This window comes from Phoenix dactylifera, chromosome 11 (genome assembly GCF_051530095.1).
Source record: "Phoenix dactylifera cultivar Ajwa chromosome 11, Ajwa_hap1_PhDact_Kaust_v1.1, whole genome shotgun sequence".
Classification (NCBI taxonomy): Eukaryota; Viridiplantae; Streptophyta; class Magnoliopsida; order Arecales; family Arecaceae; genus Phoenix; species Phoenix dactylifera.
Window position 1 is genome coordinate 20,880,111 of NC_143200.1, and position 27,159 is coordinate 20,907,269.

General features: G+C 40.3%; 2 protein-coding genes, 1 long non-coding RNA gene and 1 pseudogene across 9 annotated transcripts; 3 read left to right on the top strand and 1 right to left on the bottom strand.

Moving 5' to 3' along the window:
* Positions 1-1,764: 1,764 nt before the first annotated feature.
* LOC103711370 (uncharacterized) lies at positions 1,765-3,387 on the top strand. Its single transcript, XM_008797480.6, has one exon. It carries the CDS (start codon positions 1,985-1,987, stop codon positions 2,816-2,818), a length of 834 nt encoding a protein of 277 aa, XP_008795702.3. The 5' UTR covers positions 1,765-1,984; the 3' UTR covers positions 2,819-3,387.
* A 624-nt stretch (positions 3,388-4,011) lies between these two features.
* On the bottom strand, positions 4,012-13,059 carry LOC103711371 (zinc finger A20 and AN1 domain-containing stress-associated protein 8 pseudogene; annotated as a pseudogene). Of its 5 annotated transcripts, none has more exons than XR_015971295.2 (4): positions 12,906-13,059; positions 12,738-12,794; positions 11,388-11,462; positions 4,012-9,466 (listed from the first exon to the last, which is right to left on the bottom strand). The product of XR_015971295.2 is annotated as a zinc finger A20 and AN1 domain-containing stress-associated protein 8 pseudogene, transcript variant X5 (transcript). The 5 variants fall into 5 exon arrangements; XR_015971294.2 differs by adding an exon at positions 11,008-11,176 and having other exon boundaries at positions 12,738-13,007; XR_015971291.2 differs by lacking the exon at positions 11,388-11,462.
* Positions 13,060-14,898: 1,839 nt separating this feature from the next.
* On the top strand, positions 14,899-26,379 carry LOC103711372 (uncharacterized). 2 transcript variants are annotated; one of them, XM_008797486.6, is made up of 10 exons: positions 15,018-15,397; positions 20,218-20,318; positions 20,434-20,821; positions 22,063-22,584; positions 22,660-22,938; positions 24,321-24,375; positions 24,827-24,888; positions 24,965-25,071; positions 25,157-25,244; positions 25,569-26,379. In XM_008797486.6, exons 1-10 carry the CDS (start codon positions 15,260-15,262, stop codon positions 25,893-25,895), a joined length of 2,067 nt encoding a protein of 688 aa, XP_008795708.4. In that variant the 5' UTR covers positions 15,018-15,259; the 3' UTR covers positions 25,896-26,379. The 2 variants fall into 2 exon arrangements, with proteins under 2 accessions (XP_008795707.4, XP_008795708.4); XM_008797485.6 differs by having other exon boundaries at positions 14,899-15,397; positions 22,063-22,938.
* Positions 26,380-26,539: 160 nt separating this feature from the next.
* LOC148700709 (uncharacterized) lies at positions 26,540-26,903 on the top strand. The gene is made up of 2 exons (XR_015971298.2): positions 26,540-26,662; positions 26,746-26,903. It is a non-coding gene; the product is annotated as an uncharacterized LOC148700709 (long non-coding RNA).
* Positions 26,904-27,159: the final 256 nt, after the last annotated feature.

Consider the following 27,159-nt stretch of genomic DNA (forward strand, 5'->3'; position numbering starts at 1 on the left):
ACTGAGACCTCTTCCTCGGAGAGCAGTTTTTGGAGATGGACCCTAGCGAAAGACATGGCAAACATATAGGATGCAAAGATAAATTTCCAAGACAGAAGGAGTCTATGCCGTAGAAGCTTACGATCCAAACTTTTGCTCTCGTATCCCTTGTGTTAATCTCAGAACATGCAAAGGGAAACAATTTGGTTCTCACATCAAGATGCAGATGCACCTCATGGAATTTTGGAGCTGAATGCAACGATCCGATGATGTGCACCCTTATCCAGTGGGCCAAACAGGGTTTAATGCAAATCATGAAATATTCGCTAAATTAAGCTCTAAAACATCCATAGCATGGCATGCCTCATGCCCCTTGGGATTTAATTCATGATCTCATGCTATTATCACATGCTTACGGACACAGCCAGTTATAACATGCTAAATAATCAATCTACTTTGAACTAACAAATCACATTTCTTAGCAGTACTTTTGGTGCAAGAGGGTTGATAAGGTTTCCAAAAGCAAAGTAGAATGAACAACTCACATTTCTTAGTGTTGGAGGAAAAACCCCAAGTCATACCGCCACGGAGGCGCTCGGCCAAAAAGCGCCGACCGGAAAGGCGCTCGGCCAAAGAGTGCCGACCAGAGAGCACCAACCAGAGGGGTGCTCGGCTAGAGAGCGCCGATCTGAAAAGATGCTCGGACCAAGAGTGCCGATCGGAGCGCCAAGAGGCGCTCGGACCAACCAACGACCAAGTAGGGATGCTCGGCTAGAAAGAGCCGACCAGAGGACGCCGACCAGAAAAGCGCTCGATTGGAGGGCGCTGACCAGAGAGGAAAGAGCGCGAAATAAAGGCGCTCGGCTAGGAGGCGCTCGATCAAAGGGCGCCGACCAGAGGCATTAGAAGCGACCCCGCCACAGGGCGCCCCATTGGGCGACCAGCTCGGCTCGGCACCCCTGCCGAGCCGATTGCCTTGACCAAATGTTCAACCCCTACCTAACCCCCTGAGGGACTTGACAACTCCACTACAACCTGCCGCTATCTCCAAGCCGTCAAGACATAAGATCTCCGCAGGTATTTGGCACGACCTGCCATTAATGCATGAGACCCCCTCAAGTCTCCGATGCGCTCAGTTATTTAATGAACACGGCTCAAGACGATCTCCGGATCACTGAACCATCAAAGCGTATGGCTCTCCCTGACCGCCGGTTCATTCGGTAATAAATGCGCTTACCATCCATGGACCCCGGGCCCACCACGGCCGGCGGTTCAACCACTCCAACAGGTCCGATCGACCGTGACAACTCCCTGGTTCCGGTCTGAGTCGGCCTTATTTTCCACTACGCCATTAATGGGCCAAATCGTGCCCAATTATTACAAAAGAGAACAAACTCCCTGTCACCTCCCGGGCAACATAAAATCCCTCTATAAAAGGGACCCGGGGAGGAAAGGGGGGACGAGGATCGGAACACAAGTAAACAGCACAGACACAATTAAGCACAATATCCTCTTCATCTTCTTCACCCTCTGGCTTGCTCTCTCCACATATTTGCCTCCTCTGACTTAAGCATCGGAGGGCCGGCGCCGGGGAGCCCGGCCACCGGCTTTTTTGCAGGACGGGACAGGACAGGACGCACTCTCCTCTCCGCTCTCTCACACCCCCCAGGAGGGCACAGGAGGATGCAGCCGGCCGGCGCACCGCCGTCCGCCCTCCCCGCGGCGGAGCTCCTCCTTCCCCGGCTTCGCAGCGGCCCCCGGGTCCAATTTCCAGCAACACTTAGTATCACCAATCTCCTCCAGGATCTTAATATCAACCTTTGTTTTTTTTGAGACACAAATCTTAATATCACCATTTTAGCTCAATCGCCAGAATTCCATCATCTCAGGGTCAAACGGTAACAGGCGGTTTAACTGGAAAAAATAAATAAATCGATTAAAAAAAAAGCAATAGTTGTAGGCGGCTGCGTCGTTCTCCCTCTCCTCCCCCTTCCATCCACAGAAAATGGCATCCTTCCTCTCTCGCAGATTAACCTCGAAGCTCCTCCTCCTAAACCCTAAAAACCCTAATCTCAGCTCCTTTACCACCCTCTTCCAGCCCAACTCTCATCTCGGAACTCTCTCCAAACCAATCCCCATTCCCTCCGATGTCACTCTCCTCTCCTCGGTCTCTCCCAACCCTAATCCAAGCTTCCTCCAGTCCTACCCAATTTCCCCCACAATCCCCACCTCACTGGCTTCCATGAACCCTAGCATTTATGCGCTCAAATCGCACTCGGATCTCTCCAAGATCGTAACTTTCGAACAATCCAGCAGCCCCAATCCCAGGAGGACCAACAGGAGCTTCTCATCGATCCCTCCGCAGAGCTCCTCCGATGCCGGAGAGCCTCCCCGATCCCCCCCTGAATTGCAGCACCAGGAGATCACCGGTCCCACGGTGGAGCGCGACGTCTCCGCCCTCGCCAACGAGACCCGCCAGGTGCTCGACTCCCTGAGGAAGTCCATCTACGACCTCAGCACCGCCCTCGCCCTCCTGGGCATCGCCCACCTCGGCCTCGGTGCTTGGATCGCCTACGCGGTGCGGCCCCCCGACGAGGTCTCGATCCAGGGACTCATGGCCTTCGCCTTCCCCTTCTCGCTGGCTTTCCTCATGCGCCGGAGTCTCAAGCCGATCGCTTTCTTCCGGAAGATGGAGGAGCAAGGCCGGCTTCAGATCCTCACCCTCGCTCTCCAGGCATCGAAGAGCTTGAACCTCCTGTTCCTGAGGATTCGCGTGGTCTCGACTTGTTGCATTCTGGGCATTTCCGCTGGGTGTTTGGTCACTTTCTGGTTACGGTGATGTTAATTTGTGGTCAAATGATCATCACCATCTTGCTTCTGGTTTTGTTTTCTGAATTCGGCCTTCTAAAACATGTTGCGGGCCTGATGGATCTTTTGCGGTATACAATCATGCCATTTTTGAGGGATACTTCTGCAGCATTTTAGTTGAAATTTTCATCATGTGGTTTTAAAGTTGACACTCAAGATCCTCTGAATGCTGCAGATATTTTCCGCATCTTCTTGATATTTTATATAATCTTCGGTTCAGTGTAGCAATCAAATCGGGTCGGATCAGATACTAGTCGAGTTGGATACAAAATTAGGTTAAAAATTTGTTAACCCAAAATAAATCTGTTTATTAAAAATTAAAAATTTCGATTTAGTTTGGATTATTTTATTAAAAAGATAATTTAATTCAAGATTATCACTATTATGCAGGTGCTGCCTATAAGATCTCGGCACATTCTTTAATCGCTACCGTATGGCTATTAAGGTTTACAAAGTAACTAAAGATTCTTCTAGCCAAACATTGTTAAATGTTTCTATGATAACCAAAGTTGAGGTCCACATGCACCTAGAGGCAATATGATTAAAATGTCATGTCTCGTACCAAACCTAGCACAAATGATTAAACAATGGATATGCTTTCAACATAAACTTACACCACAAAGTTCATGTTTTGCTTTGCTTTCATCTTGTATTTCTTGTTTTTTTTCCTTTTTCTTCTTCTTTAATTTTATCAAAAACTTCTTTCTTGCATCTCTTGCCATTTCTTACTAAAATTGTTAGAGAAAGTTGCCTACTTAGGCCATTCAATCGCCCGTGTCATACAAAGCTAAGATAGAATAAAAGATAGCTTAGACATCACGAAGTCTAATAATTTCACAAAACAGTCGCAACCATCATGTTGATTTTGCATTACATAGCGATTGCTGTTATTGAATGATAATTCCCACAAGCAGGATTAAAGTCCAGTCAAGCCCTTCATCCAAAACCAGAGGTCATACAATATCCAAGTTAAACGGATGAAATAATTCTTTTCAGAACATTTAATTGTATCAACCGGAGAACTATAGCCTAATAGCCCACATGGCACACCATTCCTGGTGCCATGGCCAAGGAACAATGCTTACTCTAAGATTGCATACATACAAACGAAGGCAATATTAGAGATTTACTAACCATCGCAAGCATTGTAAAACAGAACACATATGCTTAAGTACCTCAAAATCAAATTAACTTATTTTGTGAACCACACGAGTACAATCGCATGAGACATCCAATGTCTCAGCACTAAAGGGAAAACACTAGATGATCTAATATCTTAAAAAATCTTGAATAGCATGATAAATCAGCAGACCAAGGGAAAGAAGATTAGAGATATCTGCCACTTATTGTAGCCTGACCAAAATATTAAGCAACAAAACAAAGTTCTAATTTTCTCTCTCTCCAAAACAGGATTAAATTGATCTCCATAAAACCACTTCACTGCCCTAGATCCCTAAGACAGATGGTCATGTCAGCCAGCATGATCTTAAAACTAAACAACGGGCAAATGTCAATGCACATCTGTAACTTATGACTAGAATCAGGCATTTGTGTTGCATGTCCAATGACTCCAATTTTTCGACACCACCTCAAGGCTCGACTTCCTTTTGTTATTTATTTCCGATACTAAATAGTCCCAATGCCATACATTTCTTCTTTCTCAGCACATTTTGAAGTCTCGGATTCCTATACTCTTGAGTCCCCAGCTCCTTTCCTCTGTCCCTTCTTTCATATCCTTCCACCAGAGGCTCACATGTATAGCACAAAAAAAATATTAGTAAAATATAATTGGAAGATGATGCATTTGCATATGCAATAAAGCAATGTTCCGAAAGACACTTTATCAATGGCATCGATTTTTGACTTCAAAAATAAAGAGCTTCACCCTCTGAAGACCGCATGAGCTGGATGATGCAACTGTATAAACAAACAAATTTAAATTTCCACTGAATAGTGAATCCAGTATTTAAATAGAGACAGACATCAAGCCCTTTAATAAAATGCTCAAAATCCAGATACCATATCTACGCATACATCTGTTTAGTATGAAAATCTCAATCTCTATGTGCTAAATTTCCAACCAATTAAATTCCAATGCATAATTTAAACTTCACCACATATCCCTCTCTGCAATTTCCTGTGCAACAACATCCAAGTTAGATTTGCCGTATCCTCTTATATTTTAAGAACCAGGACAGGGGATCCCAGCCGAAATTTGGGTGAGGGTGGTACTCAACCCCAGGTCCTTGATACCAATCCCAAAGACTTTACCTACTAGATGGCACCCTTAGAAGATTTTCCATATAATATCTCATCACCCAACATCCATTCCCTCGCACCTCCTTTCTTCCCTTCAGCTCTTACCACACTGCAGCCTCCCTCTAGGAAAATGACCACATCCATATGTTTCTTTTATCACTTTAGCCCATTTGTTGCCCTAATAAGCTTCCTGTTTGGTTCATACAAATTCAAAATCTTCTAGTCCTAGAATACACCCATCTCCCTCAATACTCCCCACTCCTGGCCACCATTTTAAGTAATTAAACCCACATTCCTGGAGCCAACATTAGTAAAATTCTCTATAATTTCCATAAAAGCCTAACACGTGCCCTCACATGCACAAAACTCTAAAAGAACATCACTTCATCCAGCAGACCATTTGATAATCTAATTCTAAACCAATTGAACTTCCAAGCTTCCTCTTAGGCATTCATTTGCAAAATTATGAATCTTACTACTCAATTAGCCTTAATAACCTCCCCTCAACTTCATTGTTGTTTCCTTACACTCAAAAACCACAGTATGTCGTATGACGCATTGCAGCATATATTGCAAAACAATGTTGGTAATGCAATAAGACATAAAGGATACCCAAATCAGTTGCCACATGTATCCTCAAAATCAGTTTGTTTAACAACTGTAACTGTCGAGCTAAAGTTTGACAGTCCGCAACCTCAAGACAATTACTGAAGTTCGACATTTAGCATCATATGAAAATCATAAATATATTAGTCATTGAAAACACATACAGAACAAAAAAAAATAAGATAAGCAATCCCCAAATAGAAAAACTAATGAGACACTGAGAATTTAATCCTGGTTCATACGCCATAATCCAAATTCTATCCAACACTTCATTTTATATCTTATACCTAGGTAACCATCACATATAGTATAGCGGCAATCCTTATCTCACCTATAAGTGATTAGCTTTATCTAGTATGGTACAATCTAACCATGATTGAAAATGTCTATAACTAGCTCTCTACCTGATACCAGCCCTCTAAAAGTTAACTAGTGGGCTTCCAGAACTTTAGGAAAGCAAGAAACCTGCTATGAAGCCTGAATTGAAAGTTGGCAGGGTACCAAAAACTACCTCATTGGTTATATAGTTCAAAATCATGCACTCTTACAAGGTCAGCATAGATGTCACAAGGGCCCAGACAAAGATGACAAGCAAGACTTTTAATAGTAACCAAACAGAATAAACCCAATGTATAATCTAAGGATCCCTAAGTCAAAAACTGCATCATTCAAATCATGGACCACCTGATTTTGCTTAAAACTCAACCTATGTTATATGTACTAGAAAACCTATATAGTCCCAACTTGAACAATGGGAAAGATGACAAACATGAACTTATTTGGATGGTTTTTTTGGAAAAGCTTTTCATTATAAATGAATGCTACAAAATGGGAAAATAAAGAATCATCATTGGGAGGTTCTCAAGTTCCATGAATAACATAAAACTTAGCAAAAATAAATCAAAGTTTGATGCATTGTTTTTGATTTGGAATTTGATATATATGCCACTCATTTGGTACATGATAATAAGATCTACAACTTTAAAGAAGGGTGATCAAGTGCAGATGGATAAAGTCGTTCTTGTTTATACAACCACGCAGAGGGAAATCGACCTCACTAAAGCACATTAAATGCCATGTTATCATCCCCCCCCCCCACCCCAGTGTCAGAAAAGAAAAAACCGTTACTTTTGTCCAATCACATGAGATTGTATGTGCCATCAGATATAAACATCTTAATTCACCTTGTAGTGATCATGCAAGCAATCAAGCATTAAAGTATAGGCCGCATGCACCCATAACAATATATACTAGCCTCTATAGTCAGCTTGTAAGAATAATACGATCAACGGATCTAAAGTGAGCATGATTGGACAATGTTCAAATACATGTAGCTGGTTACCTGCATGACCTGACAAGAACTCAAACTGATTTCATAAATAACCTTCGGATTTCTTGAATACCTAAGTCATGCAGTTCACGTATAGTAATCTTTTCACCCTCACCTTCATTTGGTAAACCCAAAACATCATTAATACCTTCGGCTTATACACTCACAAAAGCTCACGAGATATCCCACAGAAGAATAACTTGGTAATTACTTTCCTAAAAATCTCTCTTGAAATGGATAGTCTTAGAGACCCAATTCAGTGAGAACCAACAAAAGGAACTCCATGCAACTCATTGAACTAGCCAGGCAACTTGTGTGCTGTACTAATGGTGAGAATGAAGGTGCCTCCTAGCATATGTGACCACTAAATCCCAGCATATTGATAAGAACAATCATATCTCCAAAACCAGAATTGGTAAAGAAAGCAATGTTTTACAAGGCACTAGCGCCTAGTTATAGACTATAATTCAAAGCATAACCTGTAGTTAAGGTGTAATAAGTGATGGAAAATAGCATCTAGGCAACATCCAGTACTAATTCATAAACCATTGTCATCCTCTGCACCCAAGCATTATGCAAAACCATGAAGGCAGGAGCCTATAGCAGCCAAGAAGCCATCCTACAGGCACCCAGGCAGCCATGCTCAGAAGGCTAAATAACTCAACTTCATGCAAAACCATGAAGGCAGAAGCCTATGCACTGCAAGGCTCCCCTACCTAGACAGCCGACAGGAACCCGGGCAGCCATTTTCAGAAAGCCAAATAACTCAACTTTATGCAAAACCATGAAGGCAGAAGCTCATGCATTGCCAGGCACCCTGCCTAGAAAGCCCACAGTTACCCAGGCAACCATTTTTCAGAAGGCCAAATAATTCTATCAGACACTACCATAAACTCCCTACAACACATAGAAATAGCATACCATAAAGTCCCTCCAACACATAGAAGTGGCATGCTATAAACTCCCTACGACACAGCAATAGCATAAACTGCAACCATAATGTGCAAGAAAAAACACATGATATGTTCAAGGCCGCAAATATTCAATATTTCTTCTTTACACCAGTCCAACTTGTGAAATGTAATGGGCACTAAAATAGACTACTGAGATACAGCTATAAGTGCAAATTTCTGAAATTTCATCATAGCATGCTATGAGATATAACAAGAAGAAATGAACATTATCAATACTTCATCTGATAATTTTTCTAGCTAGAGATGGCTTCATACAGACCACAGATTGCTTAAGAAGTTCTTTAGTTGCTTCATGATAGTTCTAAAATAGGTGCAACCACAGGAAGAAAACACCAACAGCACGTACAAACCAGATGAAGCAACAAATATCAGATATATGATGATATTTTTACCAGATAACAGGATTGAATAAACAATCAGGCATCAGCAATAATTCCAGAATTAGATCTAAGGATCGGGAAGAGATTAAGGTTAATCAATAAATGATCATCATTTCCAGATTATAGGACATCACCATGAATCCCAATTTTCCCTTGAAACTCCATTTTGCAGAAATAGCAATGAAACACAAAGAAGATATAAACCATTCACATCACTAGGGCACTATCACTGCTGAAACACAATACAGAAGATACAACAGAAAATCATAAAGATAGCCACATCATAAGAACTTTAAATCATCCACAATGCAAATAAAAAGCTTACACATCAGAGCCAACATGGAAACCTTCTGCAACCAACAAGTTCTTGAGGCTACAAGGAAGCCACCACATCATGCCTCCATCCATTTATGGCAATAATGAATGCCCCTGAAGACAAGCAGAGAGCATGATTTGAGAAGCCATAGACAAGAAGACAAACTTTCTCAGATTCCATCAACCTTCTTGTCCACGTCTCTAGATCTTGTCAAGCTTTTCAGTTTTGATAACAGGGTTGGCTTTGGCTATAGCATCTCTGCCTGCTGTTCTGTAATCAAATGGGCAGTTATGCTCCTCAGAATAGCGATGTGTTGCACAGAAAAGATTTCCACAACGACAATTGAACCCAGTTAACCCAACTCGCTTCCTGCAAGTGCTGCATCTATTTGGGCTGACCTTCAACTTTGTCTCACCACCCTCACTTATGACTGTTGAATCAGACAGATGTGCAGAGATGGTTTTTGGCTCCACTGGGCCAACAGCTACATTTGCATTCTCGGAAACTATTGGCTCTTTTCCACTGCTACTACCACTGCCATTTACAATGCCATTAATGGATGATGATGCCAGCTTGGCCTGTTCCTGCTTTAATATCAGATCCTTGTGGCACTTGGAGCACATGTTCATGGTTGCTGCACTCCCAAAGAAGCCACAGTTGTTGATGCAGAGAATTGGAGCTTCAGGAGTTTGGCATTCGGTCTTGTTGTGCTCCATATTTTCAACCCTCCTCCACCAATTGTTATCTCAAAATTCTGAAATACAATAGCAAACCATCAACAGAATCAAGACACCTCACCACAAGCACGGGAAAGCCTCTTAACCATAAATACCCTAAACCTAACATATCTTATGTTGCTACTCCAAAAAACGAAAAGAATTGACAACCTGAGAGTAAACCTATTTTTTTTCAAGACAGCCACAACTTCAATAAATAAGGCAGAACGATGGAGTTAAAAGTGTGCTCTAGGACATCAAACATCCGTTGCAACATTATATGGATTATTCTACATTGAATCTGTTTACCAAGACCAGAGATCTCAATTTCAGTTAAAGCCCGAAGCTCATATTTAAATTTTTGTTTTATAAAAAGGGGAAAAAAAGTCCCACAACCTAAACCGAGATTTGAAGACCATTTGATGGAAGCACGTGTTTCTTTTTTTTTTGGTGGGGGGAGAAGTGGGGAGCGCATTACTTGATCCAAAAAATTGAACTTTTACAAACAAAGCATATTTGATATTAGAATTTTTCTAATTTTAGTCAGAGTACATTAGAGATGAAATCAAATCAGCATACTTAACCAAGAACACGGATAAATCAGAAGGCATATTCCAAACAAACGGAATAAAAAAAGGATTTTGATGCCAGAGTCCCGATGCGGAAGCGAGAATGTCGGCTTGAGTAACGCAAACATTGGTGAGAATCCAATGCCCCGAAAACCTAAGGGTTCCTTCGCGAAGTTCGTCCACGGAGGGTGAGTCAGGGCCTAAGATCAGGCCGAAAGGCGTAGTCGATGGACAACAGGTGAATATTCCTGTACTACCTCTTGTTGGTCCCGAGGGATGGAGAAGGCTATGTTAGCTGAAAGATGGTTATCAGTTCAAGGACGCAAGCTGACCCTGCTTTTTTAGGGTAAGAAAGGGTAAAGAAAATGCCTCGAGCCAATGCCTGAGTACCAGGCGCTACGGCGCTAAAGCAACCCATGCCATACTCCTAGAAAAAACTCGAACGACCTTCAACAAAAGGGTACCTATACCCAAAACCAACACAGGTGGGTAGGTAGAGAATACCTAGGGATCATCCCTTCTTTTTGCGCCAAAGGTCTTACATTTCTGAAGGAACTGGAGCTACATTTCTTTTCAATTTTCATTCAAGAGTTCCTATGTGTTTCCATGCCCTTTTTTTTGAGACCTCGAAAAATAATGAAATGGACAAATTCCTTTTTCTCAAGTTTTGGATCGAACTAATCTATTGATACAAATCGTTTGAATACCTAGGGATCATCCCTTCTTCTTGCGCCAAAGATCTTACATTTCCGAAGGAACTGAAGCTACATTTCTTTTCAATTTTCATTCAAGAGTTCCTATGTTTTTCCACGCCCTTTTTTTGAGACCTCGAAAAATAATGAAATGGACAAATTTCTTTTCTTAAAAATACATACAAGGAAAAAGATAATGGTAACCCCACCATTAACTACTTCATTTTCATTTATTAATTTAATGGTAATAGAAATACATATCCTACCGAGATAGAATTTGTAACTTGCTATCCTCTTGCCTAGCAGGCAAAAATTTACCTCTGTTCAAAGACTAATTCATTCGGATTGACATGAGGGTCCAACTCCCTTGCATTGCCGGAATCCATTTTGTATATTTGAAGCAGGTTGACCTCCTTGCTTCTCTCATGGTACAACCCTCTTCCCACGAGCCCTCTTTCTCCTCAGTCCACAGAGACAAAATGCAGGACTGGTGCCAACAGTTCATCACAAAAGAAAGGACTCACCGAGCCAGGATCACTAACTAATACTAATAGTAATATAATAGAATAGAAAAGAACTATCTTTTCTGTATAATTTCTCCGATTCCATTGCTACCGCGGGCCTTACGCAATCGATCGGATCATATAGATATCCCTTCAACACAACATAAGTCATCGAAAGGATCTCAGACGACTTACCAAAGCACGAAAGCTAGGTCAGAAAATTGATTCCTATTTGAAAAGTGCATGACGCATGGATAAGCTCACGCCAACCTGTCAATTTTGGATCCAATTCAGAATTTTTCTTGGAAGGTATCGAAAAAAGAATAGAAATGCAATAATATCGATTCATACGGAAGAAAAGGTTCTCTATTGATTCAAACGCTATACCTATGGGATAGGAATAGAGAAAGAGAAAAAAAACTGAAGATTTCACATAGTACTTTTTTTTTATCAAAAAATCAATCTGATTGATTTCGTACCCTTCGTTCGATGAGAAAATGGGTCAGATTTCAGTCTATTAGAGAACTATCTCTCCAGGAATTGTAAAAGATGTTCGACTAGAAATATTCTGTCCTTGCTTCAACTTATATTCTCCAAAAAGTGGATCCCGTTCTAATAGCTCCGAATAAATTAAATACATGCATTAAGATACGAAGGCTTCTTATTCCACAACAATGAAAGCACTTTTTCATTCTTTCATATACTAGGGGATTTCACTTGGAACGAGCATGAAGAAATAACGATACTTATTTATCTTTTGAGTTGTTCTGCCTGATCGGTCGCTCAAGATCTTTGGTCTTCACCCGAACCCGATGAAAAAATTGGATCGCTTCTAATGGATTTATTGAGAATAATTCTGATCTAGTTCATGACCTATTAGAAGTAGAAAGCGCTCTGATGGAATCCTTATGGACAGAAAAAGATTGCAGTCAGTTTGATAATAATCGAGTGACATTACTTTTTCTGTCCGAACCAAGAAATCAGTTAGATATGATGCAAAATGGATCTTGTTCTACTATTGATTAGAGATTTCGATATGAAAAATACGAATCGGAGTTTGAAGAAGGAGAAGGAGCCGTCGACCCCCAATAGATTGAGGAGGATTTATTCAATCATATAGTTTGGGCTTCTAGAATATGGCGTCCTTGTGGCAATCTATTTGATTGTATCGAAAGGCCCACCAAATTAAGATTTCCCTATTGCGGCGGATCATTTCAGGGCGTACCCGAAAGTGAAAAATTCTAAGTTTAAACCCAATATGAGTATGATTGAACCCAAATCAGTATGTCTAGGCAGGAATAAAAATTTTAAAAAGAAAACACCTTATAAAAAAAAAGGAAGGACAAACCTTGTAACGAATCAGTAATTTCTTTGAAAGAACAGCATAAAATAAAAAACATAATTACCATAAAGAAACCAAATCAACACTCCTGCAGCAACAAAAAACACAATCTAAACCAAAACCAATCAACAAAAGCAAAACAAGAGAACGATCACGCCATATAAAACCTAATCCAAGCCCATCAGGAACAATCCAACACACACCTGTTTATCTCGGTAGGAAGGCCCTTCCGCGTTCCGAATTACGGCCTTCGTCAATTCCTGCTCCAATTACATAAACAAAGACGTGAAAACCCCCCGAATCTACCCAACTCCAGAGTCAAATCAAAGGAAAAAAGGAGGAGCAAATTAGGAAAAGTTCTGAACTCCAACCCTAAACAACAGAGTCGCCTCGATATCGTAGAATTGAGGGCAAGAAAAGAAGGCGTCGATCAGAAAGAGAGAGAATTAGGTTTGACATTGGAGAGAGCCGGGAGGCTATTTATAAGATGGATTTCTTCTGCTGCCAACACGAACCGGTGAAGTCTGCCCGCGCTGCCCGAGCGGCGTTCAATGCCGAGTAGGCGAGCGAGAGGGACGGACGGCTCTGATGCGTCCACGTCGCTGTTAGCGAGTGGGGCCGCCACGAGACTGCTTTTTTATGTTTTTGGGTAAATTCACGGGACCGCCTTACGTGGGGCGTATTACATTTGCCTTTTCCAGATCGGGCAAGTATGGAGCTGCCCGGGACTTTCTCTCCGGCCCATCTTAGAATTTTCTACGTAGATGCTCACTCCGAAATAGCCCACAGAATATTATACTTAAAAAGTAAAAAAAAATCCAGCTGCGGCCCCGGAGGCTGTGCACAGCTGAGTTGCCTAAAAAAAATTATATCTTTTACGGCGGGCACCATATGACCGTCCATCATAGATGATTGCAACCATTTATTACGGTGCTTTGAGATCAGCATTTGATGAATACTGTCTACAGAAACAAACATCGGGGTATAATTTCTCGTTGGTTAAAAGGGGTGATCATGGGCTGCACCTACACCCGTTGTATGTGAATCGTCACTGTACAAAAAAAAAAAAAAAAAAAACAATAAAACTAAGGTCACTTTATGCAAACTTAGTTTTAATACGTGTTCTTGTAAAGTGACCACAAATTTACCATGAATTTTCGGCTAAAGTAGGATAGTTTAGTAACATGTGATTATCCAGAAAAAAGCACCATTTAGCATGCAAGGTTGTAGGTGGATATTATTGAATAGATCTTTTGAGAGAGAATTCTGGAGAAAAAAAAAAAGAACAACATGCAAGGTTGTACGATAATTATATTATTTTAAATATGATCCATGAAATAAAGAAATATAGGTATTACTAGCATGTATTTTGACTAATGTTTATATTATCATTATACAGGCTTGGGTGATTATATATATTCTAGCTTTTAATGCCAAGGAGATTAGGCAAAGAAAGAAGATTTAAAATTTGGATGCTTTAAATGATATGCATGTAGATACTTTGAATGACATGAATGTTTTACATATGCGCATATATATATATATATATATATATATATATATATATACACACACACACACACAGAGAGATGTCAAACATTAGTCCATGAATATTTAATGTATAGAAAAAATTTGGCTTAATTATATTTTTCTACTATTTATGAAATAAAACATATTTATGATGCAGATTAAAATTATATGTGATGATATATTTTTCTCGTAACAAATTTTATTCAATTCATATATACCATCAAACTTTGCCCTACTTTTCTCCTAGTGCACAAAATAACATATCTTCATAATTTAAACTTTACGTTACTTCATCTTAAAGACTTTCCATATATGAGACAAAAAATCATTTAGAATTCACCTCATAGAAAATTCCTACAACTTACATAAACAAAAAAAAAACATACTAAAACTACCTTAAGTATTCATTACAATTGTACAAGAGAAAATGTGCACTAATGTACATATAAAATTTTAACATAAAGGTGTAACCATTTTTTTCTCATGATAGTTTTCATTCGATTCCTGTGTAATATCAGATTTTGGCACAAACAAGGAGAGAAGTATTATTTATGATTCATCTTATAGAAAATTTCTACACCTTGGATACACAAAAAAAAGACATAATATAACTAGTTGGACATATAAATCATGAAATCTTCCAATCTCACTCTAGAGCCAAACATCTGCCTTTCACCTAAGCAGGCCGTAAGAATTTCTTACAACCCGGTTTGCAGCGGATTCACAGGACTGCCGCCCTCGCAGAAATAATTCTAGGGGTGGCACCGGAAATATGAAGCCGCTCACACGCCTCTCCCACGAATAAGGTGGTTTTTCGTGACTCTAATCTCCCCCGCAACGCCCTAGAAAGAAATCAATGTTCTCCTCTTAGCCAGGTAAATTCGTCAAAGGATTAGTGGCAAAATCGTCTAATTAAATTCCTCTACATAAGGCCTTACACCCCCTGTGAAAACGCCCGCACCGGCGCTGGTTATCCGAGCCCCGGTTGCAGCGATACTCCCCTTGCGGGGAAACGAAAAAGGTCGCCAGGGAAACGCGCGATCCAGTTCTAAATGTCCCCTTCTTTTTAATCCGAGAGCAATAAATCGCGGATCAGGGTTTCACTTCTGGTTCTTTTTGCTGTTCGTTTCTCCGTGGAAATCGCCCCAAAAGTTCCGATTTAGGGTTTTGGCGGACCTCCTCCCCGAGTCCGGAAATGGACGGGCCGGATCTTGCCGTCGATGATCGGACGTTCAAGGTCAGTTTCACCGCCGAGGGCGTGTTGAAGCTCCGGGACAGGGTGAAGGAGAAGCTGAAGGAGTTCATGGGGGATTACACCGACGACACCCTTGTGGTATGATTTCGCCTATTTCTCTTTTATATGTTCGTAAAATTTTGATTCTCTGGGAAATGTTTGAACCTCCAAGTTCTGTTTTTAATCGGTTTAATGTGTCCTGCAATAAAAAGAAGGGATTTTTGGTCGGAAAGTAGTATTTGTTCGTGTTATATGTGGTTCTAGCGATGTTTTTAAACTTCAATTTGAGATTGGGGAGATAGCTAACTAATTGAAGCGTCTAATTGGTTGAAGTTACTATATGAACTGGTTTGTTAACTTGGATGTGGTGAACTAACCAGTAATTTGGTTTATAATTTGTATTGTTCTTTCTCTCTCGCTAGACCATAATGCAGGTCATCGGAGGTCCATAAATAAACATTCAATCATCTGAGTGTTTTCCGGCTGGGCATTTTTCATGAAAAATTCAACCAATTGAAGTGGAGATGCTTTGCGGAGTGCAGGTGATCGTTGGATGCAGTGAGTGTTATGCGCTTCTTTATCTCAATATGAGCTTATTTTGGGAGGGAATGGAAAAGGCTTACTCTGAGGGAAACCATCTTCCCAAAGAAAGTTTCAAGAGACCAGAATTGCTTGTTTCAAAGGCAAGCAAATATATACATAAAGACTCATTCACATTCTAGCCCACATCCATAAAGGAAACTCAACTACAAATGCAAATAAAATTCTATCTACTTTGAGAACAACCTTATCGTGTCATATCACTCACCCATCTCCTAATATTCCAAACAACAATAGGAAACTAAAGCTTAATGCAACCAGCCAACAACACAACTGACACCATCCACAACAACAACAACAAAAAGAACCTAGTGGACTGCTACCTCAGGATAAGGTTAAAGGTTAAATAACTACATTACATGCATCAAAGGCAATGATGCTTGTGTAGTAATATGAACTCCAAATCCTTCTTAAAATGGGGACATTGGACGTAGAATGTATATGTTATTATGACAACAGATCAAGCCTAGATGCTATGGTGCCATTAGATTGTATCACTTGAATACTTGACAGGGAACATAATACCTTGGAGATAGCATAAGGGCCTCTTGTAAGGCCACAGAGTGCTCTTGATATGGTGGCAACTTTAAGTATACCCAATTTCCCACCTAAAATCTGTGCTCAGTCCTTTCCAATTTAGCCATCTGCTTTATGTGAGCTTTTGGGTGGCATGCAAATTTTCCTCGAGAATCTTTAAAAGGAGATAATGACTTTCCATTTCCTTCATTATCTAACTTTCATGATGCCACAATATGGATTAGAGACCAAGGGAAGATAGAGCATAGAATGCTTAAAATGTAGTTGTTTATGTACAAGAATGAATAGCAGTATTATACTGCAATTTTGTTGTAGGAAGCAGTTAAATCCACTCTTTTAATCATGTTTTTGTGAAACTCCTTAGATGTTTCTCTAGGTACTTTTTGTTGTTCTCATGGTTCAAGGCTTAACAATTCATTCTCATGGTTCAAGGCTTAACAATTCATTCTCATGGTTCAAGGCTTAACAATTCATACATATCCGCCAACTTTTGTCACTTTTCGCACCAACAATATTAGAGGTGAGATAGTCTTTGGCCAGAATGGATGATACAAACTTCCAACTTCTTGGCTTCTCACTTACTTCCCCTGCCCAATTTAGCTTTTTGAAATTGTGGGTAATAGTAAGATCTAACACTAACTAGTCGGGTCTTTTCCTGGTGAAGAAATTAATGGTTATGTATATGTAGCAGGGGAATGCCAATGGACTCTGCAAACACTTCATCAAATTTGGACAATATTTGGAGTCATGGATCATATCAATAGTCCAATGGAGTGTCTACCAAGTTGAATTATGAAGGATCATCGCATTGTTGCCCTTTTTTATAGTCTTTTTTGAGTTTTCTTTCCATTAGCTCCCTGGGTTACATGCCATGAAAGTGGTATGAGTTCCCATTCAAGATGAACATTATTCACAAACTTGAGTAGTCCCAGAGGATTGGCCTTAAAAATGAAGCCACTGGGTCCAAGTACGGCATAGCAGCTCGCACTCTCTTAAAGGAAACAAAATAGAAGTTAGTGGTGGTTGAGAGCCCCTGAATGGTGAGGACGACATTAGTGCACTTGCCTATGCTTGATAGTTCCTTTTATTTTTTTGGTAGATGATTGTTTCTTCATAGGAGGCAACCTTTTGATGGGAGTTGTGAGATTTTCATCGTACCTATCCTATGGTTGGTGAAATTTTGGGATCTTCAGCCCGGCCTTGGCATTTGTTGGCTACCAGCTTTTCTTCTTGCAACCTTCTAGACTGCAAGTCTGTTTGGAACCTTGCAATTCAAGTTGCACTGCAATTCAAGCTTTAGTAGTTGAGTTGCAGGAGGTTCAACCTTTCATGTTTGGATTAGAGGAGGGGGAAGATGAGAGGGGAAGTGTCGGAGGAGGAGATGGGGGCGAGGAAAGAGATAAGGAAGCAACGGAAAGATGGAGGTGGAAAAGATGGTTATTGGCGACAAAGGAGGAGTTGGCTGTCAACAGCAGTGGAGAAGGAGAAGGAGGCAAGAGGGAGCAGCGAAGGGGGATGGCTGAGGAAGAGATCGAAGTAAGGAAAGGGGGGAGCAGTGGAGAATGAGATGGAGGCAAAGGGGGAGACCTACAATATCGATGATGTAGGAAAAGGAAGTAGGAGAAGGGGTGAGAGGTGAGGGCATGGTTGGAAAGAGGGGGGAGCGGTAGAACCGGAAGGTGGAAGATAGGGGGAAGGAGAGGAGATAAAGGTGAGGAAAAAGTGTAGCAGGGTGGGTAAGGCTACCGGGGTCATGGGGTGGAAAGCACTACAGCTCGTCTTGTGGTCATTTTGGCTGCAGGAAATTGAGCCTGCAGCTTGTCTCGCGGTCATTTTGGCCACAGGTTGAGTTGCAGGAAATTGGGCCTCTGTTGCTGGCCTATTGAAGCTCTATTTGCACCTCGTCTTTGAAATACGAGCTTCCAAACATCTGATGTGGGCTGGGCATGCAGCTTAACTTGCAGGTTGGTTGACCTGTAGGGCTCCAAAGAGGCCCTAATTGTAGCTGAGAGTGGCAGAGGCTGTGATATATGGACATTTGGGTGAATGTCCTTCAGATTCCTCTAAGAGGAATTGACCATGAAAGTCTTGTTTAGATCTTGCATGAAGTTGTCTAGGGCCTCAAACTGATCCTGATTATCTCGAACTTATGACACTTGCCAAAATTTCACCAAGACAAGTCTTTGATCTTCATGCTCAATGGGTCCATACAAGAATTCAAGAGCATAAGTAAATCTCCCTGCCCATTGTAAAATACCCAATTTTCCATGGAACCAATGGAATAAAGCTAGCTGGATTAATTGGTCTGTCAAATTTTGATGATAATGAAAGAATTGCTCTGTCAAATACACCCACATAGAAGAACTGGTGCTAGTGATAATGCATTGATTAAGTTTGAATAGTTCAGCTGTGCCATTGCATAAATACTCCTAACTCATTCACTAAATAAATAGTTGGTTGAAATTTCTCCCTTTCATTACACCTCCCCCCAGTGGTGTGATCATATTTGGAGTCCATAGCTTAAATCTTTCAGAGGAGTCAATCAAGGTGTTGATATTGGCAAAGCAGAGTGCTCCTTTACTTCAGCTAAGATGCAGGCTATGAAGCATGTTGGTGTCCTCCATTGAATCTGCAACTTCATCTAACTTGGTGATTCTGGTACCATCAGTTATTGCAAGATGCATTGGCTTTTGTACCAAAGATGTCATTTGCTTGTTTGTCTTATCATGATCTGTTTCGAGAGGGAATGAAAAAAGTTTTGTGGGTACCTATTTACCTAGAGAGATAGAGAGATCAATGTGTTTTTGTTAAACATAAGCAGTTATGTACATCAAAATCTTTTCACGTTCTGGCGCATGTCCATTAAAAGAACTCAACTACAGCAAGAAACAAACCCAAACAGATTCCTTCTATTTTGTAGAAAACCTCAACTTGTCAGACCCACTCACCCATCTTTTAGTATACTTACCACAATGGAAACCAACTCCTAATCCCACCAGCCAATGCCCCAAGTGATAACATCCACAATTCGATCCACTACCTCATTTCAAGTGGGCTCAAGGGAAGAAGTTTATTACATGGTGCAACCAATGTTACATAATGTGTTGTGCAATATCGGCTGTCTTTGCATAATATGATTGGAGATGAGATGAGGATGTGATTAAGAAATTACGGGGTAAAAATTTGGGGGAATGTGGTTGAGAAATGAATTTGCTCGTCAAATCATATAAACAACCTCTGATGTGATGGAGAATAAATCCTGATCAAGTGTGTGCAATTAACTTGTTAGCAGGAGGTATTAATTTGAATTTAGGCATGTCAAGAAGAGCAGTGGAAGACATGAATTCACATAAATAGGACTCCACAGTAGGACTTGATTTGTTTTTGTTGGTAAAGAATGCTGTTTCAAATGGGATTAGATGAGGCACCATCAATGATTTGCTTCTGGTGGCAAACAGTAGCAGCTGAAAACATTAAAAAGACAACAACTTATAATGAACAGGATGTACTATCTTTTTATTTTTCCTCCATGTTTATGATATGCCTTCTTTCTCTGGATTATTGCATTTTTATTAATTCATTTCTTGCAGGTTCTCACTATCATTTATACATTTGTTTAATTAGTTAAGTTTTAAGAATTTTGTTAGTGCTTTTATGCTTTGGTTAGGTTTTGACACAATTGTAGTGATTGCATGAAATAAGCTTAACATAAGCATAGATTGTTTGACAAAACATTTCCACATTAAGGAGGAAAAATTTGACTTTTCAAGTTGCACTTGCAGGAATATGTCATTGTCTTGCTCAGGAATGGCAGGCGCAAAGATGAGTCCAGGAAGGAGCTGAATGTGTTTTTGGGGGATGATAGTGTCACTTTTGTATCCTGGTAAGAAAATCTCTCTTTCAGACATCTTCAGATGCAACCAGTTCTGTAGGATTGGTATAAGGGTGTGAATATTTAGCTTGCTTGAGGTGATTATGTTGAAACCATCTTGCTGCAGGCTGTGGGATCACCTCTCTTCAAATATACATCTGTATGTGCAGCCACAAGAATCTTTTCCTGATGAAGTGGTTAGGACCAGTTCCATATCGAATCAACTGCCAGGAAGACACATTTCACAACCTGGGCATCAGACTGGTAATGTGCAGACTGATTGTGAATATGAGAGAGAAAAGTTGACTAAAGTGTCGAGAAGTCGGCATGGTAGGGAGTGGAAAGGATTGGGGCATGGGCATACCGAAGTATTTCCTCTTCGAAGTGTTGTGACTGATATCTTGCACTCTGAGGAGAAAACACACCACAGAACTAATCTTGCTAGACGATCTCGTTCTCCTAAGCCTCAAGTTCACAAAAAGCGGAGCAGAGAAGATGAAGAACACCCAATTAAGGTTGGTCATGCCACCTTTCTATTAAGTTGATGGACCATGTGCATATTTGACATCTCAATAACCAATATATGGTCATAAGACATCACTTGGATCTTATATTGCCAAAAGGGAATATGTATTACATACGAATATATATTTACGGAGAAACATGTCTATATCATTTGGTGCTTATGCTCTGGGATTGCTGGAATTCGCAAAGTTACTTTGCTAAATGTCAAAGATGCTGCTAATTTATGATCATGCATGAATTTCAAGCCCAATCGCTGTTAATATGGATTTATCTTATCGTATTCAAGCTAACTGGCACTATTTTTTTTTGATAGAAAACTTTATTCTCAAATTTGTACTTTCCTGAAGCTACAATTTTCAGGATTCACATTACCACATATTATAAGTTGCATTTTTGACATGCAATATGATTTCTGGGTATTTAAAAAGCGTATAAAAAAGTAAAAGAAAAGTAGCTTGCTTGTTTATTTATGTGCTTATTTGTCATTGTATATCAAGGTTTCCAAAACTAGTACTGGACCTTGTACCCTTTTTTTTGCAGGAATATTATATTGCTGGGTATCAACACAGTACCAAACTGCATCCCATACTGACACACTGTGTACCGGCACTAGAGCTGCTGGAATGGTGTGGAACCATTCGTATCATCCTGTTCCAGCAGTATTTGATACCTTGGTGTATACGTATGCATATATCTGTGCATGCATGTGTTCTCATGCACCTGTATGCATGCATGTGTATGTGGTGTATATGGTGCAGATGTGTGTTTGTATGTTTTGGGTGCATGTGGGTTGTATTATTCAAACCAAGGTTCGCCGTGCCGGTACCGGTCGGCGTACCGATGGCGGCCCGGCCCGGTCCGTACCGGTCACGTACCGGCTCCGTACCGGTACGGCAGTCCTATCAGCCAGTTTTTCATTGAAAAGTTTTCAGTACCGGATCCCATGCTGATCCGGTACCGGTCCCAACCTGGACCGGTTCGTACCGGCCGGTACGGCATACCTTGATTCATACTCTTGTAAGACTCTCAGTATCTAATTTACATGTGCATGTGCGTGTATGTGGTGCATATTTGTGTATGTTTTGAGATGCAGGTGTGTTTTATCAGACTCTTGTAAGAATCTCAGTATGTGATTGATGAAATGAAGTTTAGGCATGTCATGAGTATTCTTTTAGGTTGCAATTCCTCTTGTAACTACCTTACTACTTATTACATTTCTGAATCATTGCAGAGAGATTCAGCTTCCCATCCAGCGATTGGTGCTCCACGCCGACTTCTCCAATTTGCTGTTCGAGATGCAGTTAGGACTGTGCATCAATCAATCTCTAAAACTGAGCCAACTTCGAAGCGACTTCGTTCTGTGGTTTCCACATCCACTACAGATTCTCTGCAGGATAAGAGACCCCAGAGAACAAAATCAGTTGCGAGAGTGCCAGGTGCCTTGTCAACTGCACTCAAAGCTGCAGCAGAAGCTGCTGAGGATGTGAAAAAGTTTAGATCTTCAAGTAGCGTTTTTGGTAGATTGGGACAAGATATTGACGCTGTGGAGACAATTAATCAGTCATCAGATTTTAGAGCACCAGAGCTGGAAGATGGAGAGGATGAAAATTTTGACCATATTCCAGCATTAAACCGAGTTCATTATCATGAAAGAAGTGATGACAACAGGGAGTTTGCTGGGGATATGACTATGGCAGAGAAGGAAACTGGGATGGATGATGATTATTCCTCAGATAATGGTGAATATGATCAAGTAGGTATTGTAACACATCATGGTTCAGATACTTCTCAAAGTGCCTCTTTTGCTCACAAGGATAAAATGTTACAGACGATGGAGTATAGTGTTGCACAGAATGCTGATGAAGTAGTTCGGAAAACAAGAGTGATGGATCAGGATCCACCTGCTAGTTCAGCAGCAATGACATCTAGCAAGATCCTGAATATCTCTGTTAACGTGAATACATGGAAACCTCCACATTACCAAGTTCCTAGGGATGTTGCTGAGGCTGAGAATCGAATAACTGTAGAGAAGAGTGAGATGAATGTAGGGAAGCCCAATGATAGACTGCAAAAGGAGAATGATGCTACCAAGTCTGAGAATATAAAAGTAAGAGGTCTTTTACTGAATAATCAGTTTTTTTTTTTTATGCAGTAAGGTAGGCATTTCTTTAGAAATTAACTTTAAAATATCTTATAGCTCTTTTCGCAAAAATTAGCCAAGGGTTGTAAAAATATTGGTATACTTATGTATTTTATAATCATATTGTTGTAGTGATATTTTCTCTGAACCAAAATCATGAAGATTTTGTAGTGGAAGATGTTTGTGCATCTACTTGAAGTCATATTTAGAAAAAGGTAAAAATTTAAAAAATCAAAAAGCATGAACTGGAGCTTTGATAAACTGCTGTGTAGATCATTGTGCAGTATTTGGATGCTGCCATCTCCTTAGCCGGACTTTTAAGAATTCTTCTGTTGCTACTGTGTCCTGCTTTCTTTTTCTAATTTTCTCGTGGATCAGTTTGCCCTTCTACTTTCATGTCTAAACAGGATGTTGTAGTTCAGCATCCTAGAATTCCTGTCTTTGGTTCTTCTATCTGTTAGTGGAGCTGGGAAGATTCTGTAATTTTTCCAAACTAAAAGTTTATATCAGTATCGTGATGAGAATTTAGGCGGTGTTTTGATGCTCAGCTGCCCAATCTATATTGTATTAGTACATGGTTGGGAAACATAACTAGGACCTTTGGTTCAACTGAGAATAAGGGGAAGGGAGAGCTAAAAATGATTGAGGTCACCAATCTTGTAGTTCTGAGATTTTCTGGATACTGCAGATCACATTTTGGATCAGTTGCAGACTCTGTTCTATTGACTTGTACTCCAGCTCAAGTATATATCAATATCATCAATAGCCATTCAGCATGTTGTTCTGGATGCATCCCCCATTGATATAAATGAAATTCTATGGATATCTTGCCTGGTCGGGGTCATACCCCTAAGGCATGTGCCATAGATTCTTCTACATTATTATTTGTCAAAAATGAGAGTTGGGACACATTTGAATATCCAGTATCTTTTTAAGGTGTGACTAGAACCAAGCCAATAAATCTTCCTTAGGAGGTTACTTTTTTGGTTACTCTAGTATGCAAGGTTGAATGCAATTATGGTAAAAGGTTTATGTTTACATTTATATTTAATCTCCTTTATTTTGTATAAAATGGGTATCCTAGTTATGTTTTATTAAACTCCTGCAAACATTTTGCTGCACAGTTTGATGGTTTCTTCTCCATAGTGTAACAGAATGATCTCCATGAACCTGTTGGTGTTTGAAATATGCTTTAGAAGCATCCTGTTATGAATCAACTTGCAGTATAGTACTTTCTTTGATTCCTTTGATGTGCCTCCTTTGTTAAGGTTGAACTCTGTTTTACATACAGATAAAACCATGTCCTTATTTACCCATTTAATGAACTTTTATGTTTGCCTAAACATCAGGAAATGGAGCATGCAGATGTTCAGAAGGAGCCTCAGAGGACTACATCAACACCTGGTATGTAATGGAATTGAACCTATGAGATATAAATTGTAGCCTTTGTTAATTAAAAGATCAATGTTGGAGAGAATCTGCTGCATAATGTGGCATAATGAGATATGACATTATTCAAATTTGACTGTTCTGGTTGCATGAACTGAGGATATGTCAACATTTTTGCCGGATCGTTGTTGGTCAGGAAAAAAAAATAGGTGTCTCTATGAGGCTATCACAGTGGAATTAATGTTGTTTTTCTTTTTCATTTTTATTGTTTCATGAATAATCCAATTGTGTTCATTGGCTGCATAAAATAACAATAAGTAAGAGATAGAAGGCTCTTTTGTTCATATATGAAATGAAGTTTTACAGTAAACAGCCAGTTCCATGCCTTGAATTCTTCTCCTGTAATTTTTCTTGATTTTCTGTGTCTATACAGATTACGAAATAAACATTTTTCTCGCAATTGCAGGTTCGTATACAGCCGGCCTGCCTTCTGATGATGTTGATTCTCGAACTCTCTTTGTTAGCAATGTAAGTATCGTCTAACTTCCCTGTGCTAGAAAGATGAAACTGCACAAGTTCTTATAGTTATGTTATTGATTTGCAGGTCCACTTTGCTGCCACTAAAGATACTCTTTCTCGCCATTTCAATAAGTTTGGGGCAGTGCTAAAAGTAATAATTGTCACTGACGGTGCAACCGGCCAACCCACAGGGTATGGTTTATACAGTGGCTTATGACTATCTTCATTATTCTTCAACAACATTCTGAGTGTAGCTCTTGTTTTCCTTCCGAAACAGGTCAGCCTATGTAGAGTTCTTGAAGAAAGAATCAGCAGAGTCGGCATTATCTTTGAATGGCACGTCATTTATGTCTCGTATTCTGAAGGTAAGCTGATCAGTTGCTTAACATGTGTCAGGATAGGCATGATTTCTGGCTGTTTAGATGTTTGGCTCTTCTGTTCTATGGTATCCTCCACATGTTCAAAACAGGCTCTCTTAGTCAATCATCTATCCTTTCTAAATCCTTGAAACCTAAAATAGGGGGAAAGCAGCAAAATCAACCTGATGCAATCCATGTTGGCATCAGCAGGGTTGGATTCAAAGCACTTGCATGAAACATTTGAAGTCATCTGCATATCTTGCTTTTTGGACATTGCAAATATTAGTTGATGTCGTGGTTGCAAAATACTTGCTAATTGCTATGTTGCAGGTTGTTCGAAGAAGCTCTCATGAAGCTGCCCCGATGTTGGGTTGGCCCCGCATTGCACGGGGCTCTCCATTTGCTTCTAGGCTCGGCAGAATACCATATCCAAGGTGTGCCATTGGTGGTGCTTTCAGAGCCCGCCTCCCATTTAAACCTGGAGCCCGGAGCTTACAGTGGAAGCGTGAAGCTTTAACTGCTCAGCCCACTGAGGGCACGAAAGGTCCTCCTAATTCCTCACTTGGCTCTGGAAACAATGCGCTCTCTCCAACTGCACGAAGTCTCACCTATAACCGAACTGAACCAAAAGCAGACGGGAATACTGGTCCAGCATAGTTATTGCAAGTGAAAGAAAAGGGCAACAGGGGGTTTTGCTTGGAGACGAGGCTTCCTTTTGTGATTTAGCATGCAAAACACAGAAAGCTTCGGGTGGCATTGAAGATGGAGATGGAGGCTTTCTTATGCCTTCTTCCTTCTGGAGGAGCGTTGTTGATGGAGATTGGTAAAGAGCTTCACCTTTCAGCCTGATAGTTATAGAAATTTGAGACAAGGTTTCAATCTTTATTCCATCCCTTGTGGCATTCAAGAGCTGTGCCGAGGGTCGTCTGCGAATAAAGGGGAAAGTTTAGGAAGTCAGAGGGTGCTGGGATTAATTTTCTCATCAAACAAACAAAGCTCACCTTTTCTTTTGATATCTTCCTTAGATCATATGATTAAGTTACCCTGATTTTTCTGGTGTCATGGCTTTTTAAGTTGAGAAACTGTGAACTGGGGAATGCATCTATCTATTCAAATATATGGTTTTAGTTTAATTACTCTACATTTGGCTCACAGTAAAGTCTCGGTAGTGTATATAGAGCTTCCCAATAATTGGTTTCTTCAATCACTTGTATCCCTTCAATTACTTATTGTACATAAGTTTTATGTTCCTTGAGACGTATCAAACTCTATTGGAGGAGTAATGAAAGTGGAACAATAATTCCCACCCAAGACAGAATTTACACTGAAGAGAAGCTGTTATGAATCTTGCAATCTGCCATCTACAGTCATCCGCAGAACAAGGGCTTTTCATTTGTCTTTGTTAATGCAACTGCAGCATTGAGGTAGCGAGGAGTTTATGAGGTGTCCTAATCGTTTATTGATTTAAGCTACTTCAGGGATTCTTACTGAATTATCTTCCATACAGAGATCTGGTGGAGCCCTCAGGGAAAGCAGTTGCTGGCAAAGAAAGTCAATATGAAAGATCTCACTATTGACAAAAATTTCAGAAGGTTTATAGTTCTTTTGTACCTTTGTCATCTTCTATAGCAATCAGATAAAAATGAAAACCATGTTAAATCCATCTATCTTTTAGTTTCTAGTTTTTTTTTTCCATCTAATATTGCGGTAGTATATCGTGGAATTTCCATGGAATGCCCTTTGTTTTCTTCGTTCGCGAAGGAAATGGGTGCCACGTCCGTTGTGACAAAATGCATCAAAACCAGGGGAAAAGTTAAAAGAGTTACAGTAGCAGAAATTGGTCAAGGTTGTAACAAGGTTTGCAATGAAGTAGACAGTCTGAATTCCGTCTCTTGCAGTAAAACTTTGCAGTGAATCGACC